The 24,767-nt window shown below is 42.8% G+C and overlaps 1 protein-coding gene across 6 annotated transcripts in view; it reads right to left on the minus strand.

Annotated features, from left to right (window-relative positions):
• Positions 1-24,767, minus strand: part of EXD1 (exonuclease 3'-5' domain containing 1) — a 175,018-nt gene that overhangs the window by 24,799 nt on the left and 125,452 nt on the right. For 5 of the 6 annotated variants that reach the window (XM_075844892.1, XM_075844890.1, XM_075844891.1 and 2 more), the window contains exons 7-9: positions 20,229-20,315; positions 17,518-17,622; positions 863-943 (exon numbers count right to left, since the gene is read on the minus strand). In XM_075844892.1, the coding sequence (XP_075701007.1) occupies positions 863-943; positions 17,518-17,622; positions 20,229-20,315 (273 nt within the window). The remainder of the gene's footprint in view (positions 1-862; positions 944-17,517; positions 17,623-20,228; positions 20,316-24,767) is intronic. The other variant, XM_075844895.1, reaches the window with a different exon arrangement.

Here is a 24,767-nt window from a genome sequence, read left to right on the forward strand (position 1 = left end):
GAATTGTTTTTATTTTGTAAAAGTAGTAAATCCTAAAATAAAACTTCATAAATTTGGTATAGTCGGAATCGTATTAACCAACAGAGTAAAGTTAAAATGTGATTTATACCATTACACGAACACCATAAAAACAAAACCCCAAAAACATTACAGGAATGGCTGTTGTTCTTTAAATTTATCCCACATAATAATTTTTAAAAGTTTCCCAGTACATTCTATGATACATTAAATGGTGCAATTAAAAACTACAACTTGTCCTACGAAAATAAAATAACTCTAAGGGTATGTTCACACGGCAGCGTCCGTAACGGCTGAAATTACGGGGCTGTTTTCAGCACCGTAATTTCAGCCGTAATGGCATGTTGAGGCGCTTTTTGCTGCGTCAATTACGGACGTTAAATGGAGCTGGTTTTCGATGGAGTCCATGGAAAACGGCTCCATTTACGTCTGAAGAAGTGACAGGCACTTCTTTGACGCGGGCGTCTTTTTTACGCCCCGCCTTTTGACAGCGGGGCGTAAAAGAAATGACCGTCTGCACAGAACATCGTAAGACCCATTCTAATGAATGGGCAGATGTTTGCCGACGCTATTGAGCCGCTATTTCGGACGTAATTCGGGGCAAAGACGCCCGAATTACGTCCGTAAATAGTGTGTGTGAACATACCCTCATGCATATGTTGACAGGAAAAGAAAAAAGAAAAAAATTGAAAATTGGCTGTGACGGGAAGGCGTTAAAAAAAATAAATCGATACGATTATATTGAGAAAAACAGTTTACCTTTATATTGGTCATTTAATCATTAAACACATCAATGAGAATATTTAGTGTATTGAGAATTTGTACTTCGTATTTCAAAACATACCTGTGTATCAAAGACATTGGTAAGTACCACACTGTATTGATGGAATAAAAAATTACCCAGCCAGCGACAATCATGAACAACCTAAAAACAAGAAGACATTTATTAAAAATCCCTCCTATTTGCTCTTAATGAAGTCAATATTTTCCAAGCAATCAATAACTTTACCAAATATAATTTAACTATTAACCACATGCGATATTAAATACCTTTGTGTCAAAAAAGACAAAAGTATAATAGGTATGATACCTTTATTGGCTAACCACAAAAGTTCTATATGAAGCTTTCAGAGCACAGAGGCTCCTTCTTCAGGCAGTTTACAAATGAATGACTTAGAAAAAAGGACAACATTTAGATGTTACACAAAGACAATTAGTACATGAGGTAATACATCATTAAGATAAGCCTGGGCTATAAAACTGAGGTTATAGGGGTGATGATTTAGGAGATAATGGATCTGAAGTCAGTCTGATGGGGATGTGACGTGTGTCCATGTAGTGGCTCATAAATCCTGGTGTTAGATTGAGGCCTTGTGTCAATGACTGGAATTTTATCATCATCTTGAATTCCCAAATTTTTCTCTCTCTGTTGTTTTTAAAATGACTCTTTAGTATTAGGACTTTTAAATCTGCCAAACTGTGATCAGTTCCAGAGAAGTGTTTTCCCACGGGTGTATCCACCTCCTGTTTTATTGTATGTCTGTGAAGATTCATCCTGGTTTGTAGTTTTTGTATTGTTTCCCCAATGTAGATCCTTTATTGATGCCCCTTGTACACAGGATCATGTACACTACATTGGAGGATGTACAGGAGAACGTGCCAGTGATTTTATAGTCCTGCTGCGTGTTTGGTATCTGGATGGTGTTTGATGATAAGATGTTGGCACAGGTCTTGCATTTTCTACTGTTGCAAGGAAAAGTGCCAGTCTCTGATGGTGGTGAGAGGGACTTCTGACCAGGAGATTCCTTAGGTTTGGTGGCTGTTTGTATGCAAGGAGTGGTAAATCTGGGAATATTTCCTTCAGTTTATTGTCTTTGTTGAATACAGGTTGGAGATCAGCAGCAATTTTGCTCAAGATTTTTATTTGTGGGTTGTATATGACCACTAGGGGCACCCTGCTGTTGTCTTCCTTCTTTTTGTACTCCAGTAGATTGCTCCTTGGAATCCTTGTTGCTCTGTAGATCTGATCATCTATAATCCTTGGATGGTATCCCTGTTGTAAGAATGTATTCCTCAGTGATAGCAGGTGTTGTTTTCTGTCTTCACTGTCTGAACAGTTTCGTATGTAGCGCAGAGCCTGGCTGTAGATGATGGATTTCTTTATGTGTCTCGGATGGAAGCTGTTCCATCTCAGATATGCTGGACGGCCTGTAGGTTTATGGTAGATTGTTATTTGTTTGGTATTGTCTCTCATGTATATGGTCATGTCCAGGAAATGTATTTGAGATGTAGAGTAGTTGAGAGTGAGTTTGATGGTAGGATGGAACTTGTTGAAGTTTTTATGGAAAGAAAGCAGTTCATGTTCAGAGCCTGTCCAGATTATCAGCAGGTCATCAATGTACCGGAAATATGCTAGAGGTTTAGTTGCGCAGGTTGATAAAAACTCCTCCTCTAGTTTGGCCATGAACAGGTTAGCATATTGTGGTGACATTTTGCTATCCATAGCGCTTCCCATACATTGCAGATATATGTCTTTGTCAAATAAAAAATAATTGTGATGGAGTACGAACCTGATGAGTTGTAGGGCCGGCTCTGTCGCTAGATTGTTCTTTTGAAGAAAGTATTGGCATGCGGCTATGCGATCCTCATGGGAGATGTTAGAATACAGAGACTCCACATCCATAGTTGCCAATATTGTTCCCTCTGGTAGTGGACCTAGGGCTGAGAGTTTGCAGAGGACGTCTGTGGTGTCCTGGACATAACTGGGTGTGCACCTCACCAAGGGCTTTAGAAGATTTTCCACCCAGCCAGAAATATTCTCAGTTAGAGTCCCAACACCTGAAATGATTTGTCTCCCTGGATTGCCTTTTTTATGTATTTTAGGTAACGTAGAATGTTCCCATTCTGGGATTGTCCGGTATAAGGTCCGGTAAACTGTCTGACACAGCGTTGAAACGATTGATGATATGGACAAGTTCCACTGTGTATTGTTTGGTGGGGTCTTCATTAAGCAGGGTGTAGTATTTATTGTCTGAGAGTTGTCTATGTGCCTCCTGGATGTAGTCAGATGTATTCAGAATTACTACAGCGCCTCCTTTATCAGCTGGTTTGATGATGATGTCTTTGTTGGATTTTAGTGATTTTGTGTTCCTTTCCTCCATGCTGAGATTGTGTTACTTTGTGCTGTTGGTCCGATATGTCAGATTTCACTTTTTTTCTGAAGCAGTCAATGTAGTAATCCAAAGTTGGATTGTATCCAGGTTGAGGGGTCCAGTTTGTGGTCTTCTTCTTTCTTGAGGTTTCTTTTCCCATCCCAGCTTGTGATGTCATATCTGTTTTGTCAGAAAAGAATTCTTTCAGCTGCAATCTGCGGAAGCATTCCTCCACGTCACTGCAAAACTGGGCACTGTCAAGTGGTTTAGTGGGACAAAATGTAAGTCCTTTAGATAGAACATTCATTTCCAGTTTGCTTGGTTCATACTGAGAGAGGTTTACAACAGAAGATGGTATATCCAAATGGTTATGTGGATTTTGCTTTCCTTCTTGTATTTTGAGACCTGCTTTCTTTCTTAGTCTGCAGAGTTTTTTTGTTTGCAGATGACAAGTTGATGTTGTAACTTATTGTAGAATTCCTTTAATACTTGCTTGGTTAGACTTGATCCAGGTCCTTGTATTGCATCATTTAGGGAATTAATCTCACTTTGGACAGTTCTTTTCTTGTTGTAAAAAAATCCAATAAAGTGATTCCGTAGTCTTTCAGATGATCTGTAGCAAAGTTTCTGTGAAAAGTGAGTGTTGTAGGTACATTCAGTTGGATTCTTGATCATGAGGCCTTTGGGGAGAAGATTCTCCTTTTTGCATCTGGTTAGGAAGAATATGTCGCTATTCAGTTGTGCCAGTTTCTTAAGTAGGTTTTTAAGATCCATCTGTGTTCAGTACATTTGGGGTATCCTCCATTTTCACGAAGTACAGTAAAAAATAGGGTAGTACCGTGTTAGCCAGAAACAATATGCGTCACATCCCCCATCAGACTGACTCCAGATGCCTTAACTCCTAAGTCATCACCCCTATAACCTCCGTTTTATTGCCCCGGCTTATCTTAATGATGTATCACCTCATGTACGAATTGTCTTTGTGTAACATCTAAATGTTGTGCTTTTTTCTAAGTCATTCATTTGTAAACTGCCTGAAGAAGGAGCCTGTGTGCTCTGAAAGCTCGCATATAGAACTTTTATGGTTAGCCAATAAAGGTATCATACCTTCTATACTTTTGTCTTTTTTAACACAAAGGTATTTAATATATTGTTTCTGGCTAACACGGTACTACCCTATTTTTAACTATTAACCACAAAAGCTTTGCAATTAGCCTATAAGGTCCTGTTCACATCAGCGTTGTCTTTCCGTTGAGGGGTTACGTCGGAGGTTTCCGTCGGTAGCTTCCGTTTGCATCACCATTGATCTCAATGGTGACGGAAACTTTGCTAATGGTTTCTGTTTGTCACTGTTGTGACAGGGTTCTGTTTTTCACAGAATCAATAGAAGAGTCAACTGTGCTATTGATTCAGTCAAAACAACAGAACCCTGTCACAATGGTGACAAACGGAAACCATCAGCAAAGTTTCCGTCACCATTGAGATCAATGGTGATGCAAACGGAAGCGAAGGTTTCCGTTTGCCTTTCCGCTGAAGGGTTAACCCGATGGAACCCCTCAACAGAAAGACAACGCTGATGTGAACAGGTCTTAACATTATGAGCAGGAGAAACCAGGGAGAACTGGCTGCATGTGTGTGTGGTTTGAATGTACTCTATGGAATTTTCCGAAATCTATATTAACAGAGCAGCAGATTTCCCTCTATTATAGGACACAGTTTATACTTTCATTTCAGCAAAGGGTGGTCCAACTCTCACGAGAATCTCTTCTTTTCTGGGATGTACTAACTGTGACGGGAGGAGTGAATTCTACACAGCATCTGGATGGCAAATTGGAGCCTTTTGCTCACATCTGGCTACGAATCAGGCTGAGCAAATCAATTAGCCCGTTTGCTGATCTATAGAATACAATAGGAGGATCAATTCCCATACTCATGTAATAAGATTTCCCTGTGAATTATGCAGCCCAGCCAGAAAATGAGGATAAAACAGATTGCAAAGGGTAAATCTGGTAGATGAGGAGACAGCTGCTTGTAAGTGTATGTTCACAGGCAGTGATTTCAGGCGTATTATGGGGCGTTTACGCCTTGAAAAACGCCTGAAAAAACGGAAGCTGAACGCCTACAAACATCTGCCCATTGAAATCAATGGGAAAAACAACATTTAGTTCATACAGGGCATCCTTTTACGCCGCTGTTTTAAAAAAAATGGAGCGTAAAAAGATGCTTCATAAAAAGAAGTAGCATGCCACTGAACACTATCAAAAACGCCTCAAAAGAAGCCTCAAAAGAAGCTCCAAATTCATTTTCAGCTTCAAAAACTCCTGAAAATCAGGAGCTGTTTTCCCTTGAAAAGGCTATGTTCACACGGAGTATTTTGGGGGAGGAATATCTGCCTCAAAGCTCCAAACGGAATTTTGAGGCAGATATTCCTCCCCCAAAATACTCCGTGTGAATAGCAATTATCGCGCCGTTTTTCGCCCGCGGCCATTGAGCGCCGCGGGCATAAAACACGCTTTCTCCTGCCTCCCATTGAAGTCAATGGGAGGTCGGACGCGGAAGCGCCCGAAGATAGGGCATGTCGCTTCTTTTTCCCGCGAGGCAGTTTTACTGCTCGCGGGAAAAAGACGCCGACGCCTCCCATTGAAATCAATGGGAGGCGTTCTCGGGCCGTTTCTGCCGAGTTTTGCGACGCGGTTTCCGCGTCAAAAAACTCGGCAAAAGACCCCGTGTGAACATAGCCAAACAGCTCCGTATTTTCAGACGTTTTTGAGTTTGTGTGTGCACATACCCCAAGGGGTTAATCTGATTCTCTCTCACACACAGATCCAGCAGCAGTCACAACACCGAGGAGAAAGCTGTGACAAGATTCACCTCTGCTACTGCCTACTCCTTCATAATAGACAGGAATCCGTATCGCATTGCTGCTAATATGCCATTATTCAGCATGAAGAGAGCAGCAGAGATCTACCCTGTACACATATGCTGCACACTAAGTCTCACCCCACACAGAAGCAGGAAACCTCAGAGCAGTCAAAATCTGACTTATGTCATAATAGGACAGTGGGGGAATTTACTAAGATAGGTGTTTAAGACTGGGAATTAGAAATGAGCAGGCGTAGCTAGGCCCTGAACTTGCACCAATTTCCGGCGTAAGTGATGGTAAATATATCGGTCCACGAGGGAGCCCCGTCGGCTCCCGCTAAACCCACCAATGTTTTTAGCCTCCTTTTAGTCGAACGTCTATGGCCGAGGGCCGTCGTTCAGACTTACCCTCTGACGGTCCCGGCCATGTGTTTTCGGCGGCATCTTCCTCCAAGGAGACGCCGGCACTCACTTCCGGGTTCTGGGACGGTTTCCCGCAGGGTGCGCGCGCCCACGGCCTTAAAGGGCCAGTACGCATCCAGCTGTCATTTATCAGTAATTAGCCCAGAATGCTGCTAGACTATAAAAAGTGCTCTGCCCACTTAATCCTTGCCTGAGCGTTGTTGTATACCTAAAGTTTGTCCTGCAAATGGTCTCCTAGTGACCCGAGTGGACCCGAGACTTCCAGGGGTTCGTGCGGTTATTCCGTACCGTATTCAGGGAGCCTGGAAGAGTCTTGTCGGCAGCCACTGCTATCTTTAACCTTCGCCAGGAGGACGCCTCCATGGGCGAATACACCATCCAGTTCCGGACCCTGGCAGGAGAACTGTCCTGGAACAATGAGGCCTTGGTAGCATCCTTCTGGCAAGGCCTATCACCCGAGATCAAAGACGAACTTGCTGCTCGAGATCTACCAGCTGCCTTGGACGACCTGATTCTACTTGCTACTCGAGTGGACATAGGGTTCAGAGAGAGATCTCAAGAGATTCGACAGGAGACGGCTCCCTAGACTGGCGCCCAACTTCCAGCAACCACTCGAGGTTCCGATGCAGGTGGATCGGCTTAAACTGTCCGTTTAAGAGAAACCGTGCAGGCGCACCTCTGGACTCTGTCTATATTGCGGCCTCGCTGGCTATGTCGTGCGTCTGTGTACCCAGAAGCCAAAAAACCCCAACGCCTAGGATTGGTTGGAGAGACAACCCTGGGCGATACTGCATTTAATAGAGAAGTCTCCTCCAAACTGTTCATTCCTGTGACTATCTTTGCTGGCGAGAGGCCCCATCCAGTCTCTGCCTACCTGGACTCTGGCTCTGCAGCCAATTTAATCTGCCAAGACTTTATGGATCTTCTTCAGTTGCCCACTGTTCTGCTGGAAAGGCCATTGATCGTTGCCTCGGTAGATGGACTGCCTTTGCCTGACCCAGTTTTGTCTGTGACCAAGCCGTTAGGAATCCAAGTGGGAGTTCTTCACTCCGAACTCATCTCCCTGTTTGTCCTGCCCAAGGCCGACAACCCCGTGCTGCTGGGTTTGCCTTGGCTCCATCTACACACTCCCAGTCCTGGATTGGAACTCTGGAGAGGTTCTCCAGTGGGACCCCAAGTGTCTCAACCGCTGTCTGCCGGTCCATCTGCCTCAGTCTTCTCTGCATCAGTCACTGGCAGGGTTGCCTCCTTGTTACTCTCCGTTCTCAGATGTCTTCCAACAAGAAGGAAGCAGAGACATTGCCACCACATTGAGCGTATGATTGCCCTATTGACTTGGTTATTGATTCGTCCCCTCTTCGCCGTAGAGTATACCCTCTCTCCTTGCCTGAGACCCAGTCTATGTCAGCCTACATTAAGGAGAATCTGGCGAGGGGCTTCATACGTAAACCCTCATCCCCAGCCGGGTTTTTCTTTGTCAAGAAGTAGGATGGATCACTTCGACCCTGCATTGACTACCGAGGCCTCAACCAGATCACGGTACAGGTATCCAATGCCTTTGATTTCGGAACTGTTTGATCGAAAACGGGGGCAATTTTTTTTTCTAAGCTAGACCTGCGGGGGGCTTACATTCTAATCTGGATTCGTCAGGGTGACGAGTGGAAGACTGCATTTAATACACGTGATGGACACTACGAATATCTGGTCATGCCCTTCGGCCTGTGTAACGCCCCCCTGGTGTTTCAAGAATTTGTCAATTACATTTTTCGTGATCTCCTCTATGTCTGTGTTGTGGTGCATCTCGATGACATTTTGATTTTTTTTCCGCAGATCTAGTGACTCATCAGGGTCATGTCCGCCAGGTGTTGCTTCGAGAGGGAGAAACATCTTTATGCCAAGCTGGAGAGGTGTGTGTTTGAAAAGAAGTCTCTACCCTTCCTGGGCTATATCATCTCCGATCAGGGCCTCAAAATGGACCCTGAGAAGGTAAAGGCTGTCCCGAAATAGCCACGCCCCCAAGGCTTAAGGGCTATACAACGCTTCCTGGGATTCGTCAACTTCTACCGGCTGTTCATTCCCAACTTCTTTTCATTAACAGCTCCCATCTCCACCCTCACTAAAAAAGGGCATGAATGCCAAGGTGTGGACTCCGGAAGAAGAAGTCACATTTAAAAAGGCCTTCACGTCAGCCTCTATTCTTTATCACCCTGATGTATCCCTACAGTTCCCTGCTTCCTCTGTTCGTGCTGGTGCACTTTTGTTCAAGAGAGGTTCGAAAGGCAAGACTGTGGTATGTTGTGGCTACTATTCTAAGCGGTTTTCTCCCGCAGAGTGCAACTACACGATTGGGGATCGGGAGTTACTGGCCATCAAGCTGGCCCAGCAGGAGTGGAGACACCTACTGGAAGACGCAGCTCATCCTATCCTGGTCTTCACGGACCACAAGAACCTGATCTATCTACAGACGGCTCAATGGCTGAATCCTCGTCAAGCCAGGTGGTCGTTGTTCTTTGCTCGGTTCCGGTTTGTACTCCCCTACTGACAAGAATGTGAGGGCCGATGCCTTGTCTAGGTCGTTTGAAACAGAGAACACTGTGGAGTCCCCACAGATTATCAACCCTTCCTGCATCTATTCTGTTAACCCTCTGCAAGTTAGAGACATTCCTCCAGGAAGGACTTTTGTACATCTGGCAGACAGAGGAAGAATCCTTCGCTGGGGTCATAGTTCCAAGCTGGCAGGTCACGCGGGTGCCCGTAAGACCCGAGACCTAATTGCCCGTCAGTTCTGGTGACCCACGCTGCCCAAAGACGTCATGGACTTTGTCTCCTCCTGTACGGTGTGCGCAGCAAACAAAGTTGCCCACTCCAGACCAGCCAGTCTGCTCCAACCACTGCCTGTGCCCGATGCCCACTGAAGGCATGTTGCTATGGACTTTCTCACAGATATGTGCATATTGTCTCGGATCGACGGGAGCAGTTCACCTCGAAGTTCTGGAGAGCACTCTGCGGTGTAAAGTTGGACTTCTCCTCAGCTTATCATCCTTAGTCCAATGGACAAGTCGAAAGGGTTAACCAAATTATGGAGAACTATCTGCGGCACCTTGTCTCCAGACGACATGATGACTGGGTGCAGCTGCTCCCGTGGGCTGAGTTCTCCTATAATAACCATACTAGTGAGTCGACAACCTCCAGTCCATTCTTCATCGTCTACGGCCAACATCCTCGTATACCTCTTCCGGTCTCTACTATGTCCCAGGTGCCTGCAGCTGACTCGACCTTCAGGGACTTTCTGCAGATATGGCAACAGACACGTTCTATTCTGCTGGCAGTGGACCACATGAAGAGAAAGGCAGACACTCGAAGTCGAGAACCTCCCCAGTTTCTTCCAGGTACGAAGGTCTGGCTGTCTTCCAGGAATATCCAGCTGAGAGTGCCAGCTTGCAAATTTGCTCCCAGGTTCCTCGGACCCTTCGAGATTCTGCTACAAATCAATCCTGTGTCTTACAAGCTTCGGCTGCCTCCTACCCTCAAGATCCCTAACTCCTTCCATGTCTCATTGCTGAAGCCCGTGGTCCTGAACCGCTACTCCAGGACTCCTAGTTCCGCGGTGGCTCCTGGCGGTTCGTCAGGGACTTTCGAAGTGAGGGAGATCCTGGCTACCAAGAAAGAGGGAGGAAGGACGATTTGGTGGATTGGAGGGGATTTGGTCCAGAGGAGAGGTCTTGGGATCCAGAGGAGAACATCGATGCCCCTGTCCTCGTGAAGAGATTTCTCTCCCGCTCTTGCCCCAAGAAGAGGGGGCGTAAGAAAGGGGATACTGTAACGTCTATGGCCGAGGGCCGCCGTTCGGACTTACCCTCTGACGGTCCTGGACATGGACATCTATGTTCGCGGTGGCATCTTCCTCCAGGAAGACGCCGGCACTCACTTCTGGGTTCTGCGACTGTTTCCCGCAGGGCGCGCGCACAGCCTTAAAGGGCCAGTACGTGTCCAGCTGTCATTTATCAGTAATTAGCGCAGAGTGATGCTAGACTATAAAAAGGGCTCTACCCACTTGATCCTTGCCTGAGCGTTGTTGTATACATAAAGTTGGTCTTGCAAATGGTCTAGTGTTTTCCAGTTCCCAGTGTTACCCATTCCTGCTGCCTGTACCCTGTATCCCATGCTACCGTGCCTCTGTTCCATTTACAGTGAAAATCAAGTCGTGTCTTCCGCTGCATCTACTGTGCCATCTACAGTGAAAGTATCACCGCTACGGTCTACATTGCCTCAGGTACCCTTTCTGGACTATAGACATTGTTTTGTACCTAGTTGGCTAGCTGCTATCCCGCTACGCGGTACAGCCCAGTGGGTCCACACCCCGCGCCGTGACAGTCATTATTTGCAACTTTTCTACGCCATAAGGCTGAGTTCACACAGGGCGGACACGCTGCGTAAAGTTACACTGCATATCCGCCCCAATGGCTGCAGGGAATTTCAGGCAAAAAAACAAACTGTGGTGCGAAAAACTGCAGCATTTAGCCGGGCTGCTAGCAGACCGGCCTCCTGGAAAGACATTTCATCCCAGGAGACGGCTGCAGCCTGTGATTGGCTTCAACGGTCACATGGGATGAAACGTCATCCCAGGAGGCCAGCGTGGAGGAAAAAACAGAGACTTCTGGATAAGTATGAAAAAAAGTATTTTTTTTCTGAGTTGCCTTTTTTTGCGGAGGAATCACTGAGAATCCGCCACAGAAATATGCAATAACTGATATTTGTTGTGGGTTCTACCTCCCCATTGAAATTAAAGGGGAAAATCTGCAACAAAAAAAAGCAGCATTTACGCATATACAATTGACATGCTGCAGAATAAAATTCTGCACCGCATGTCAATTTGAGTGTTCTTTTTTCCACTCATCATTTACGCAGCGTGTGGATGAGCTTTTTTCTATCATATGCACTTTGCTGCTACTGTATTTTGCTGCGGATTTTCCACAACTAATTCCGTTGCGGAAAATCCGCTGTATTTACGCAATGCGTGAACTGACCCTAAAAGTTACATAAAGGCTTTTATAAATCCCCATTTGACTGCTCACTGCTGCAGACTTCAGTTGATGTTGCCTCCTCTTCATAAAGGGCCAGAGCTTTTATCAATAAATTTGAGAACATTTTTACATTTTCCTAATCTATACTATAAAAGCGAATGTCTGTTTGTCTATCCTCTATAGACATCCAAAGCCTGTACCATTTGAACCCAAATTTAGCACATAGGTACATTGGGGGTCCGGGAAGGTTTTCATAAAGGTCCCAACTTTGCCGTTGTTCTCCTTTATCAGCCATTATCACAAGATCACTATCTAATACTATCGATATAATAAAAGCAAATGTCTGTTTGTCTATCTTCTATAGGCATCCAAACGCCTGAACTGTTTGACCCCAAATTTGGCACAAAGGTACATTGGGTGTCTGTAAAGGTTTTCGTAAACGTCCTGACTAGAGATGAGCGAACCGGGACATCCGAACCCAGTTTCGGTCCGAACATCGCGAAAAGTTCGGTTCGCAGCGAATCCGAACTTCACCGGGTTCGGCCGAACACGTTTTGACCGAACCCGGGCGGGCAGAAAAAACATGACAAAAATATTATACTAATCGGCAGCCACTTGTCTCTATCAATCACTGATAGAGAAAAGAGGCTGCTGATTAAAAATAAAATAAAAAGCATTTCATACGTACCCGGTCGTTGTCTTGGTGACGAGTGCCTCTTCTTCCTCCAGTCCGACCTTCTTTCCTGACGCGGCAGCCTGTGATTGGCTACAGAGGCGGTCACGTGGGATGAAGCGTCATCCCTGGAGGCCGGCCTTCTGACGTGCGTGACCGCCACTACAGCCTGTGATTGGCTGCAGCGGCGAGATGGATGAAACGTCATCGCTGGAGGCCGGACAGGAGGAATGTAAGTATGAACGTATTTTTTTTATTTTCCGCGCGCCGAGCATTGTACTGTCAAGGTTGCTGAAAGAGTTAGTGCAGCCCATGAACTCTTTCAGCACCCTGGACAGTACCATGCTCGGCGCACGGAAATTACAGGTTCGGTCAGAACTAGTTCGGTCCGAATCGAACTTTTTAGTGAAATTCGGCGAACTAGTCGAACCGAACTTTTCATAAGTTCGCTCATCTCTAGTCCTGACATTGCCAATGTTCTTGGTGATCAGCTAATATCACAGGATCATGATCCAATACTGTAAAAGTGAATACAGACATTCACTTTTATAGTATAATGTAGCTGCATGAAGGTTCTAGACTAGAGTTGAAAATAAAGTCACAAAGAGAAATATTAAAGGAATATCTTGAAGTAGGCTGAAGGTAGAGTGCTGAATGAGCTACTGTACCAAGCCACAATTTCCATTTAGTCAATAGTTGGGAATGTCTACAGTAAGTGCAAGCGTGCATTAGTTCATACCAGGAGTTATCATTAAAACCTTCAGTTATTTTCATCGTTGGAAGAAAGTCATCCTGCCAATGTTGGGAATTTTTTAACCTTGTAGTGATTAAAGTGTGTGATATAGTAGCAATTTGTTCACTGGGAAAAAGGTCCATGCTCACCGCCAATAAAGCGAAGGCCGGATTTTGTTACATTTGTGCTTTACATAGCTTTGTCAGCATTTGAAACACCAAAGATGAAAGAAAGTCCCATTGGAAGATCCACATCTCCAACAAAAGGTTGGAAAGTCTGGGGAAGATGTTATTTTACCGGAGTAAAATACCAGCGATAAAAAGTTCTTCTAGAATTCTCTAAATGCGTAATACATTTTCAAATTTTAGCGATTAAATGAAAAACGACGTTAACGATTATGTGAAATTTTTAACTTTACATCATTTTCCCAGATTTTTTTTTAGTTGGGAAAGAGGGTCAATATCATTCATTTTGATCAATTGAAAACATTTCGATATGCCTTTCTTATTTGGTTGAGTAGAATCTAACCAAATATTAAAAACAATAGATGTAGATAATTGAGTTGAAGGCGGGAGATCATACAGTGTCTGGTCTGTAGAAATTTAAAGAATTCTTTGTGTGGGATATCGTAAGTTGATTTCAGGGTATGAGATGACAAAAATTGATTCTCCTGCCAAAGCATTCCTATCGTGATAATACCCTTTTTCTTCCACAAAGCAAGATGCAACCTAGGGGTCGCCAGTTCTAGCACTTCTAAATGTTCTGAATAAACATCTGTCTTGTACAGATCTTTCGTATTGGATATTGCCTTCCAGACAAGTGAGATCGCCTTTAGCGTTAGTAACTTGGGGTGAAAAATAGATTTAAAGCAAGTATAGACTTTTAAATGGTGTTGTAGTAAGTCTTTGGGTAAATAAAGTTACATTCTTTAGGCAAAGTTTAGATTTATCTTTAGACCATAATGGTCTCAATTGATCTAAGATCACCGCTCTGTAGTAATGGAAAATTGAGGGAGAGTTTAAACCTCTATCACGGTGACATATATGGAGCATGTTGGCCTTGACTCTGGGTATCATCGTGCCCCATATGAACTGTCGTACAATGGATTGAAGCTTTGTAAGAAAAGAATTGGGTAGAAAAATAGGAACATAATATAAAGGATTTTAAGAAGTATAACCATTTTGACCGCAGACATCTTCCCCACCCAAGATATACCTTGTGTTCTTAATTTTTTAATATCTTCCTTAATTGTAACGAGGAGGGCATTATAAATATAGATCAAATAAATTGGAAGTAGGAAAAGTAAGGTTTATACTCCAGTAAGATAAAGAGTTCTTTACCCAGGAAAATATATAGTCTTTGGATAGCGCACGTTTAATAGAGCTTTTTAAACCCAATTTTAGGATTTGAGATTTAGAGTTATTTCCTTTATAATAAGAAGCCCTACTAAATTTGTGTATAATGTCCATAACCGCAGGGAGAGAGTGTTGGGGATTAGTGAGGGCAATCAATACATCGTCTGCAAAGAGACCTACGCGGTGTTCAGATTCACCTATTGAAATCCCTGTGATAAGTTTTGGTTGTCTAATATGTTCCGCAAATGGTTCTATTACCATTGCAAAGATTAGCGGCAACATTGGACATCCTTGCCTAGTTCCATTTGTGATTTTAAATGGAGCGGATAGGAAGCCAGAGGTATAAACTGATGCGTTAGGATTAGAGTAAAGAGAAATTACCGCTGACCGAAACAACCCCTTAGGGTATGTTCACACGGCGGGGGTCCGTAACGGCTGAAATTACGGGGATGTTTCAGCCTGAAAACATCCCCGTAATTTCAGCCGTACCGGCATGTGCAGGCGCTTGAACGCCGCGTCAATTACGGCCGTAATTAGCGCTGCTATTCATTGGAGTCAATGAATAGCGGCTCCAATTACGGCCAAAGAAGTGACAGGTCACTTCTTCTACGCGGGCGTCTATTTACGCGCCGTCATTTGACAGCGGCGCGTAAATATACGCCTCGTGTGAACAGACAAACGTCTGCCCATTGCTTTCAATGGGCAGATGTTTGTCAGCGCTATTGAGGCGCTATTTTCGGGCGTAATTCGGGGCAAAAACGCCCGATTTACGTCCGTAAATAGGCCGTGTGAACATACCCTTAACTTTTTCATAGTGGATTCTAAGTATCCCCAGTGGACCCTGTCAAACGCCTTCTCCGCATCCAAGGAGAGAAGCAGAGAAGGTGTCCGAGAGGCCTCTAATAATATCCAAGAAGCATCATCTCGTTCCATCTGATGTTTGACATCCTTTTATGAAAACCACTTAATCATTCTTAATTATGCGGGGTAATATATCAACTAGTCGAGAAGCTAAAATTTTTGAAAATAGTTTTAGATCAGTAAGGAGTGATATGGGAAGGAAGTTTGGGAAGTGTGATAATTAAGGCATAAAGCATTTCATTGGGGCATTTGCCTGTATGGGTAATTTGTTGCAATGTTTTGATTAAAAAAGGTGCCAATAACACATTGAAGGATTTATTCTACTAGTTTGTGAGACCGTTATATCCTGGTTATTTCTTTGGCTTTAGGGATTTATTCGCCGTCAGTACTTCATCAAGTTTTTTTGGTCGCGGGTTAGTTTGGGAAGAGAAATGTCATTGAGGAATTTATCAATTAAGTCATTGTTCGGATGTGGGGCTCTCCTGACAGCAGCAAGGTATGAAGTGAGCTATAATATTCAGAAAATGTTTCCGATATTTTTGAACGCTTGGAGTCATATATAAATGGGATTCTAAATTTGGCCTCTTTAGATTTGATTCTGTTTGCCAGCACTTTTTTATGCTTTATTTCCTTGCCAGTAATAAGACGTTTTTGCTTTCCTAAGGTTTAGTTCATACCCATTTTGCATATATAAATACAAGTGGTGGCGCAATTTTTTCAATTCTATTAAAGTGGTGTTCAAGGGATTTAACTTATGTCTATCTTCTAATTGCTTGATGTTGGAAAAAAGTTCATTTATTTTTGAAGTTCTAATTTTTTTTTATCAGTACTTGCAAGTTTGAGGAATAAACCTGTAATGAATGCATTAGAAAGAAGCCTATTTGGGAGTATACATTATGGGGAGGGGTGAGAAATAAGTGTATTCCTGTTCAGAAGCGTGAAGTATACGCCAAGGATCATATAGGTTTTCTTTAAATAATAAGTCTCGGATGCAAGGTTCTTTGTGGTTAATGAACGAGGAACTTTTTTCCAAGGTTGGGTCAGAGAATGTTAAAATCGCCACTAAACAATAATGAACAGTCTTTCAAATTAGTAGTTAGTTCGATGACTGACTTAATGAATCTAATTTGGTGAGAATTAGGGGCATAGGGTGTGACAACTGTAAATGGTGCGTTCTTGATAAGACAGGTCACAATCAAGTAACTACCCTCTAGGACAGCTAAAAAATGTACAAGTTGAATTGCTATTGTATTTTTAATGGTAAGAAGTACACCTTTCCTTTTTGTAGTAGTGTGGGCAAAGAATATGTTATCAATATAGCCATATGAGTCTTTGTCTTTTGCGGGACAAGTTGTAGATTTTCACGGCACCATTTATTGTACCATATAATGTAGTGGGAAACTGGAATAGGAAAAAAAACTTGCTATTCCTCAATCTTTTGGGGGGGTTCGTTTCTAAGGCTTTCACTTTGCAGTCAATACGATTAGAGCGATACAAAAATTTATATAGTTCTTTTTATGTTTTACTACTTCTACGAAGAAAAATTTGAGTTTTGTCGCCATATATTGAGACCTATAACCTTTTTTTTCCGTCAATTGACTGGTATGTGGGCATATTTTTTTTTCGGGGCAAGCTGTAGTTTTTATTAGTACCATTTTGGGGTACATGAGACTTTTTGATCACTCTTTATTCCATTTTTTGTGGCAGAAAAGGTGACCAAAAAACTGCAATAGTTCAGACTTTTACGGACGCGGCTATACCAGTTATATTAATTTTTTTTACATTGTGCTGGGGGGAAAATGCAAAAAGGTTTTCTTTTTAACTTTTCATGTTTTATTTTTCTATATTAAAAGAAAATATTTTACTGTATTTATTTAACTTTTGTTCATGGATCGCTTGCATTATATACTGCAATACTAATATCTTTATACTGAAACTCTCTTCCCTCCAGCAGGGCTTCATAGGAGTACAAAGCTGGCAGACCTGGGGGCAGACCCCATGCTGCCATGCCAACCATCGGCACCTCGCAATCGTGTCACTGTGATGTGTTGCAATCTTACAGGGGACCGCCCACCTGTTTATAACCATTTAAATGCTCCGGTCGCTATGGACTGCGGCATTTAAGGTGTAAAACGAACAGGATCGTGCTCGTTGAACTGTAGTGTCAGCTGTAGTGAGTGCGCTCCATACCCGACATGCGCCGTATATGGTGGATGTCGCGAAGGGGTTAATAAAGTGCTGTTTACAAGTACCTTCATGTATGTATTATTGGTCACCTAACACTAATGTTTTTGTAAGTGATGGCATGTGTTCTTATCTGGTTTCTAAAGCCCCATATTAATACGTCAAAGACATTGTACATTATACAGAATAAGGGTCCTTTTACATGCAAAATAACATTATCCACAGTTATAACCTTTAAGATGCCTTTATCTTCAAGAACCATTTGGAGTCCATTCTTGAAAACTCTTGGTCCCAGGAGGAGAATGTCAAAAATATAAACACAGCTTTTGGACGCTACCTGCCAAAGAAGCAAAGTCAGTAAAGGTTATTTTAGACGATCAATACTGGGCGTGAAAACAAGCTCCAGTCCAGGTGAAAGTATGTAGATTGGCGCGCTTTAGCTCCATGTACACGGAGCAGTCATTGGTAATGTACAGGGACAAACGATCGTTACCACGATCGTTCGTCCCAGTGCATTTGCATCATGTTGGCAGCATTTTCCCTGTTTACAAAGGGAAATGTGCTGCTGACTAGCGACCATTTTTGGTTCGTATAAAAGTTGCAAATCAGCCAATGAACGAGCGTTTGCTCGTTTATCAGCTGATCGCTGCCCTGTTTACACATGGCAATGAACAAGCGTTCATACTAGCACTCCTTTAACTGACCATTGGCCCGTGTAAAAGGGAAATAATATTCATAAGGAAAACACTAATTACATGCCAGTTAAATTAAACAAAATGAAAAAAAGGACCCTGAAAATTATTACTTACCATCAAAATGGAATTCAAAAAGAAAATAAAATAAAACAGGGTGATCACAAGATAACAATTTATCCTTTGGGTCCGCAGCCAGTTTCAAATTTTTAATTTAGTTTTTTCCTCCATGCCTCCCGAAACGCATAACTTAATTTATTTTCCGTTCACATACAGTAGCCGTATGAGGACTTTTTAATTTCACGATTTGATGTACCATATAATGTATTTAGGAACTTTTTATAAAAATTTGTGGGGTGGAATGGAAGAAAAACCCCCAATTCCGTCATAGTTCTTTGGGTTTTGTTTTTACGGCGTGGACTGCAATGTAAAAACGTACAAGTTACTTTATTCTGCGGTTCAGTACAATTACAGCAGCACCAAATTGATATATTTTTTTTTATGCTTTGCTGCCTTTACAAAATGAAAACTGTTAAAAAAAAAACATATTTTGTGACGCCGTATTTTGAGATCCGTAATGATTTGATTTTTCCATAGATGGAGCTGTGAGATGGTTTGGCACCATATGTTAATGTTTATTTTTTTTATTGGCTACATTATTTTATGTAAACAATGGGAAACCGCTAATAATAAATCTATATTTCAAGTGTCAAACACCTGGGGGGAATTTGTCAAATTTTGTTTGTCCGTTTTCTTATAAATTAAGCATCACCAAACCAGTATCTGTACAATTACAGATATAAAGTGCATTGTGTTGTGAAAAGTAGATCAATATTAATCCCTTAAAGGGGTATTCCCAACCCACACATTTATGGCATATCGACAGGATATGCCATAAATGTGTGATATGTGAGAGTTCCAGGGGTGGGACCTGCAAGTATGGGGAGAACCGGGGGCCCCACCTCTCCATATGGATGCCGCGGCAGCCTCACCAGGTGGGATATGTGTAGGGAAGTCACATTCTCAACATAGGTGCGAGACCCAGAGGTAGAACCTGCACCCATCATACATTTATGCCATAACCTGTGGATATGCCATAAATGTGTGAGTTGGGAATGCCGCCTTGAGGATGCAGGGAATTATTTTTGTTTTGCCTCACTGCGTTCCAACAGCCATAACTTTTTAATTTTTTTATTTACATACATATATTATACGATCACTTAGATACATTAAAAGCGGTTAAGAAGCACAAGATTAGAATATTGTTCTACCACTTTACAAGTTGCTAGTCAGACCACACATGGAATATTGTGTATAGTTTTAAACATAATAACAATAGACATAGCAGAATCGGGTCGAATTTAAAAACGGGTAACAGAAGTAATAAGTAGAAAGTGCAGCCTGCAGTACTGGAATTACTTTAAAGGTAAATAATAAATATGTATAAATATATCAAAGGTCGGTACAGATATCTCTCTAATAATCTTTTAATATCAAGGGTTGTAACTATAACAATGCGCATTCTCTAAGGCCTCATGCACACTTCCATCACCGTTTTCATGGCCGTTTTTCACGGATCCGTGTGTCCGTGATTGGAACAGTGTGCTTCCCGTGTGTACACTTCCGTGTTTCAGTTTCCGAGAGGAAACTGTTCCCATTCACACTATGTACACAATCTTGTGAGTGCCGCACATGCTATTCCCTGTCCAGCGGTAGTCACTGTCCAGGGTGCTGAAAGAGTTACTGCCGATTAGTACAGCCCTTTAACTCTTTCAGCACCCTGGACAGAGACGACCGCTGGACAGGGAATACGATGTGCGGTGCTCATAATACAGATTATTAATGGTTTATTTAAAAAAACCTGCAACAACAAAAATAAGTTACTACTTACCCAGAACTCCCTGCTTGCCTGCTTCTTCCTCAAGTCCAGCCTCCTGAGATGACGTTTCTGACCATGTGACCGCTGCAGCCATTCACAGGCTGTAGCGATCACATGGACTGCTGCGTCATCCAGGGAGGTCGGACTGGATGTCAGAAGAGGGACGCGTCACCAAGACAACGGCCGGGGTACATATAAAACGTATTTTTCTTTCTATCGCTGCGTTCCAGCACTGATCAGCAGCCTCTTCGCTCTATCAGTGCTGGCAGAGAGAAGGGGCTGCATATTAGTGCAGTGCAATATCTGTCTCACCCACACCCAAGTACACAAAATAGTCCTGAGCCACAACAAAAAAGTATAACAATCTCTTACCTGTAGGCAGCACAGCTTTCCATTGCGAGACACATTTAGTGCAACAGCTGCTAAACTCAGTACTTTTTGATTCTGGAGATGCCTAATCTAAAAATATATATGTAAAAAAAAAAAAAAAAGATCTAATAACCTTTAGTAAGCTTTATTTCAATAACAATGTTAAATTAAACTGAGTCCATTTTAACCCTTTCATGACCAAGGGTCATTGATGTCCCTTTGTCCAGGTCAAATCTTCCATTTCTGATTTGCACTTCTTTAAATAAACGATAATATCTTTGCAACCGCTTTGAATATCACAACTATTTTTACAAGACCTATGAGGCATCCATGTTCTAGGTTAGTTTATTTAATTCCATGTTTTTAATTTTTTATATGAGCAGAAAAATTACAAAAAGTGGTTTCTTTTCACATTGTTAGTGATTTTTTATATATATTTATCTATATGTATATAAATATAAACATATATGCTGTACAGCTCTGTAACAATTAGCCACCTTCTCACTCCATCACCCTGGATCGCTGTGAGCAGAGAGTGAAGCGCGCTATAAGGTTATACTCACACAACGTGAAAAAAAGGGCAGTTGACAATGGATCAACTGTCAGCTTAGGTGGCTTTACCTACAGGGGGTTTTGCGCCATCTACAGTGGGGCGTATTCCGGGGCTCTCAAAGCCCCGGCAGACATGAGAGGGCAGCGCTGCTTACACTGAAGCAACGCTGCTTACACTTAAAGCCTGTTCCAGGCTGCTAACGTTTATATACGTGACAACTGCATGGGGCATCAGCAGTTGGAACGTATATAGCTGTATGGCAGCTGTGAAGGGGTTAACCAACAGTCACGAATTTGATATCTTTAAAAAAAAAAAAATATTGCAATTACTAGGTTTTATGCCAATTGTAAGCTATTTCACATAATGTCATTAACCCCTTAACGACATCCGACTTACTTTTACGTCGCTGTAGACTTAACGCAACACAACGTATAGTAGGGCTTGGCGATTAATCTAATTAATTTGATTAATTCGCCATTTCGAGTTGGCACGATACTGGATTTGCCCAAAATCGTGAAATTGTTACAGGCTCCGCCCCTATAGCAGGAGAGAAAAAAAAAAATCTTTATTAACAAGCAGACCTGCTGCACAGCACATCTACTTTAATGAATGCCGACAACGAACTGGAGAAGGAGTGAGAGGACTCGGGTTTGCAGACTCTGTGTGTAACTGAGTCCAGAGATTGTTTGTATTATACCATTCTCCTGGGCAGCTTCTTAAAGAGGCTCTGTCACCAGATTATAAATGCCCTATCTCCTACATAATCTGATTGGCGCTGTAATGTAGATAACAGCAGTGGTTTTATTTTGAAAAACTAATCATTTTTGAGCAAGTTATAAACAATTTTAGATTTATGCTAATTACTTTCTTAATAGACAACTGGGCGTGTTTTTACTTTTTACCAACTGGGTGTTGTACAGAGGAGTGTATGAGGCTGACCAATCAGTGACCAATCAGTGACCTACACTTCTCATTGTTCCAGCCCAGCTTCTTCCACTGCACAATCTCACTGTAACAATGGGAACTGAATGGGTAAATTAAGTGGTTTTCGTTATCTTCATATTCAGGAAAACAGCAGCACAGCCACAAAAAATTCTTCAGTGTGAAAGGACACAAACATGGGTGGTGCACGCAGCAAAGAATCCCAGGTCCAAGGGAGACAATCAATATGCAATCGAAGAAAGAAACTGCAGAACTCAAAGCAGTGGCGTAGCTATAGGGGTCGCAGCGGTCGCAATTGCGACCGGGCCCGTTACTATAGTAACTGACAGTACTTACCTTCCTGGTTCCGGAGCGCAGCCGAGGTCCTGACGTCACAGCGTAGTGCGTAGCGCATGACGTCACAACGCTATGCGCCGCGCTCAACATCGTGATCCTGGACAGAGTCAGGACAGAGCTTCCACCGCGGCTGAAGAGGAGGGTAAGATTAATATCCCTGTCTGCTGAAGCTGATTGGCGGGGTCCGACTCCCGGGAGCCGGACAATCAGCTGTTTTGAAGGGGCCGCAGCACTCGTACGAGAGCGGCTTCCCCTTCATTCCGGTCACTTGCTCACACTGTGAATCCGTGTCAGCGATTCACAGCGTGAACGAGTAAGGGTATGTTCACACGCTGAGCCAAAAACGTCCGAAAATACGGAGCTGTTTTCAACGGAAAACAGCACCTGATTTTTCAGAAGTTTTTTGAGCAACTCGCGTTTTTCGCGCCGTTTTTGGAGCTGTTTTCAATAGAGTCTATGAGAAAACGGCTCCAAAAAAGTCCCAAGAAGTGTCCTGCACTTCTTTTGACGAGGCTGTCATTTTACGCTTCGTCTTTTGACAGCGACGCGTAAAATGACAGGTCGTCGGCACAGTACATCGGCAAACCCATTGAAAGCAATGGGCAGATGTTTGCCGACGTATTGGAGCCATCTTCTAAGGCGTAATTCGAGGCGTAAAATGCCTCGATTACGCCTGAAAATGGGTCGTGTGAACCCAACCTTAGGGAAATGAAGGGGAAGCAGCTCTCATACGAGTGCTGCAGCCCTTCAAAACAGCGGATTGGCGGGTCCCGGGAGTCGGACCCCAACCCATCAGCTATTGATGGCCTATCCTATCATTGAGTAGATGTTTGGAGGCGTTCTGCTTCCGTTTTTTCAGGCGTTTTTCGGGACGTTTACGGCCTGAAAAACATCTGAAAACACTGCGAAAACACTGCGTGTGAACATACCCTTAGATGGTGTGTGTAAGAAAAACTACTCCAAAAATTTGTTTAATTGATGTTGATAATATATTGAGTGCACTTGTATTCATATTTTTGCACCTTTGACTGTTGGTGATCGAGGTTACAGTATAGATAAGTGAGAATGTACCTAAGTGTGACCTATAGATTATATAGAACTGTGATTGGCTCATTGATGATAGGGGAATGTAAAAATAAAAAAAATAGAGCCCAATATTGAAACGGTGAGACTAAATAAAATTATACTAAAGAGGTCTAGATATTACTAGTCAAATACACGGGGTTTATATATTGATATTTAGAAATATGTTGGTCCCATCCGATTGAAGATATGGGTGGTCTTATGGAGAGAAGGTAGAACATAGGGAGGTTCCTGTCCGTCATACTATTCCACAGATGCAGGCGTAATATAGTGTGGACCTGGGCACGCGCAGTCAATAGGGAGACGTTCTTTGCTCTCTATGGAAACAGGAGACGCTTGATATGCCAAATGGGGTATGTAGGCGCATGCACAATGGAAATCTTAGGACGCTGAGTGTTAGATGAGTTCGGAGCACTTTGTGCAGATATGTTGAGTGTCGATTCACACATTTTTAATAATGTTTTCTCACAAGGAACATGTGGAGATGTTTATAAATGTTATTATGGATGTATTCATTGTATTAAGTACTTTGTTTACATGAAATGATGTCACGTATTTTGTACTATATAAAGTGTGCACTGAATCTGTGTAACCATGCCTGATAAAGACCCATTCATGGGTTGAAACGTAAGTGTTTTTATGCTTGGTGAATAAATCAAGTACACTTCTTTGGATTATCTTGAGTGCTGCAGTTTCTTTCTTCGATCTGGTTATCTTCAGCTATGATAAAGCGGTAAAACAGAGCAGTTTCAGTGAAAGAGCTTCAGTGCTGGTGATATACAACGCAGGAGGGTTTACTAGTCTGTGAAGTACTGCTGATAATAAATCTTAGGGCCTGTTCACATCACCGTTGCCCATCTGTTGAGGGGTTCCATCAGAGGTTTCCGCCGGGTTAACCCCTCAACAGAAAGGCAAACGGAAATTTAAGCTTCCGTTCCCTTCACCACTGATCTCAATGGTGACGGAAACCTAGCTAATGGTTTCCGTCTGTCACCGTTGTGACAGGGTTTCCGTTGTTCTTGATGGTACCAATAGCGCAGTCGACTGTCCAAATTGCGACTTGCCCTTTTTGCGCCACACACACGACACTTTTGTAGAAAGGGGCGTGACCTCTGGGAAAGAGCATGACCATTGCGGCCGAACAAATTTATTTTGTTTATAGACAGCTCGTTGATCGGCGCATGTTTGCTGCAGTCACAAGGAGCTATGTATGGGGACGAGCACTCCTTACTCCGATCGCTCGTCCCCATACATTATTATCACGTCAGCAGATGTGCTGCCAACGACCATAATATTAAAGTTTTTTAAAAAGATAAAATCAGCTAATGAACAAGCGTTTGCTCATTCATCTGCTGATCGTAGCCCTGTTTACACAGGGCAATTATCGGCAATGAACGTTCTATGAACGCTCGTCTGCCTGATAATTGCCCAGTGTAAAAGGGCCTTAAGCGTGTATGTCCGGATCTTATTTAACAAAAATCTGAAAATCGAGATTCAAAAGTCGAAAATCGTCCATAGCGTTGAAAAAAAAAAAATCTAGATTACATTTTTGGGCAAAATCGCCCAGCCCTAACGTATAAGTACGTTGTGTTGCTGGTGCGGGCTCAAAAGCTAAGCCGAACCATCGC

Source organism: Rhinoderma darwinii, chromosome 12, assembly GCF_050947455.1.
Source record: "Rhinoderma darwinii isolate aRhiDar2 chromosome 12, aRhiDar2.hap1, whole genome shotgun sequence".
In the NCBI taxonomy this organism is placed as follows: domain Eukaryota; kingdom Metazoa; phylum Chordata; class Amphibia; order Anura; family Rhinodermatidae; genus Rhinoderma; species Rhinoderma darwinii.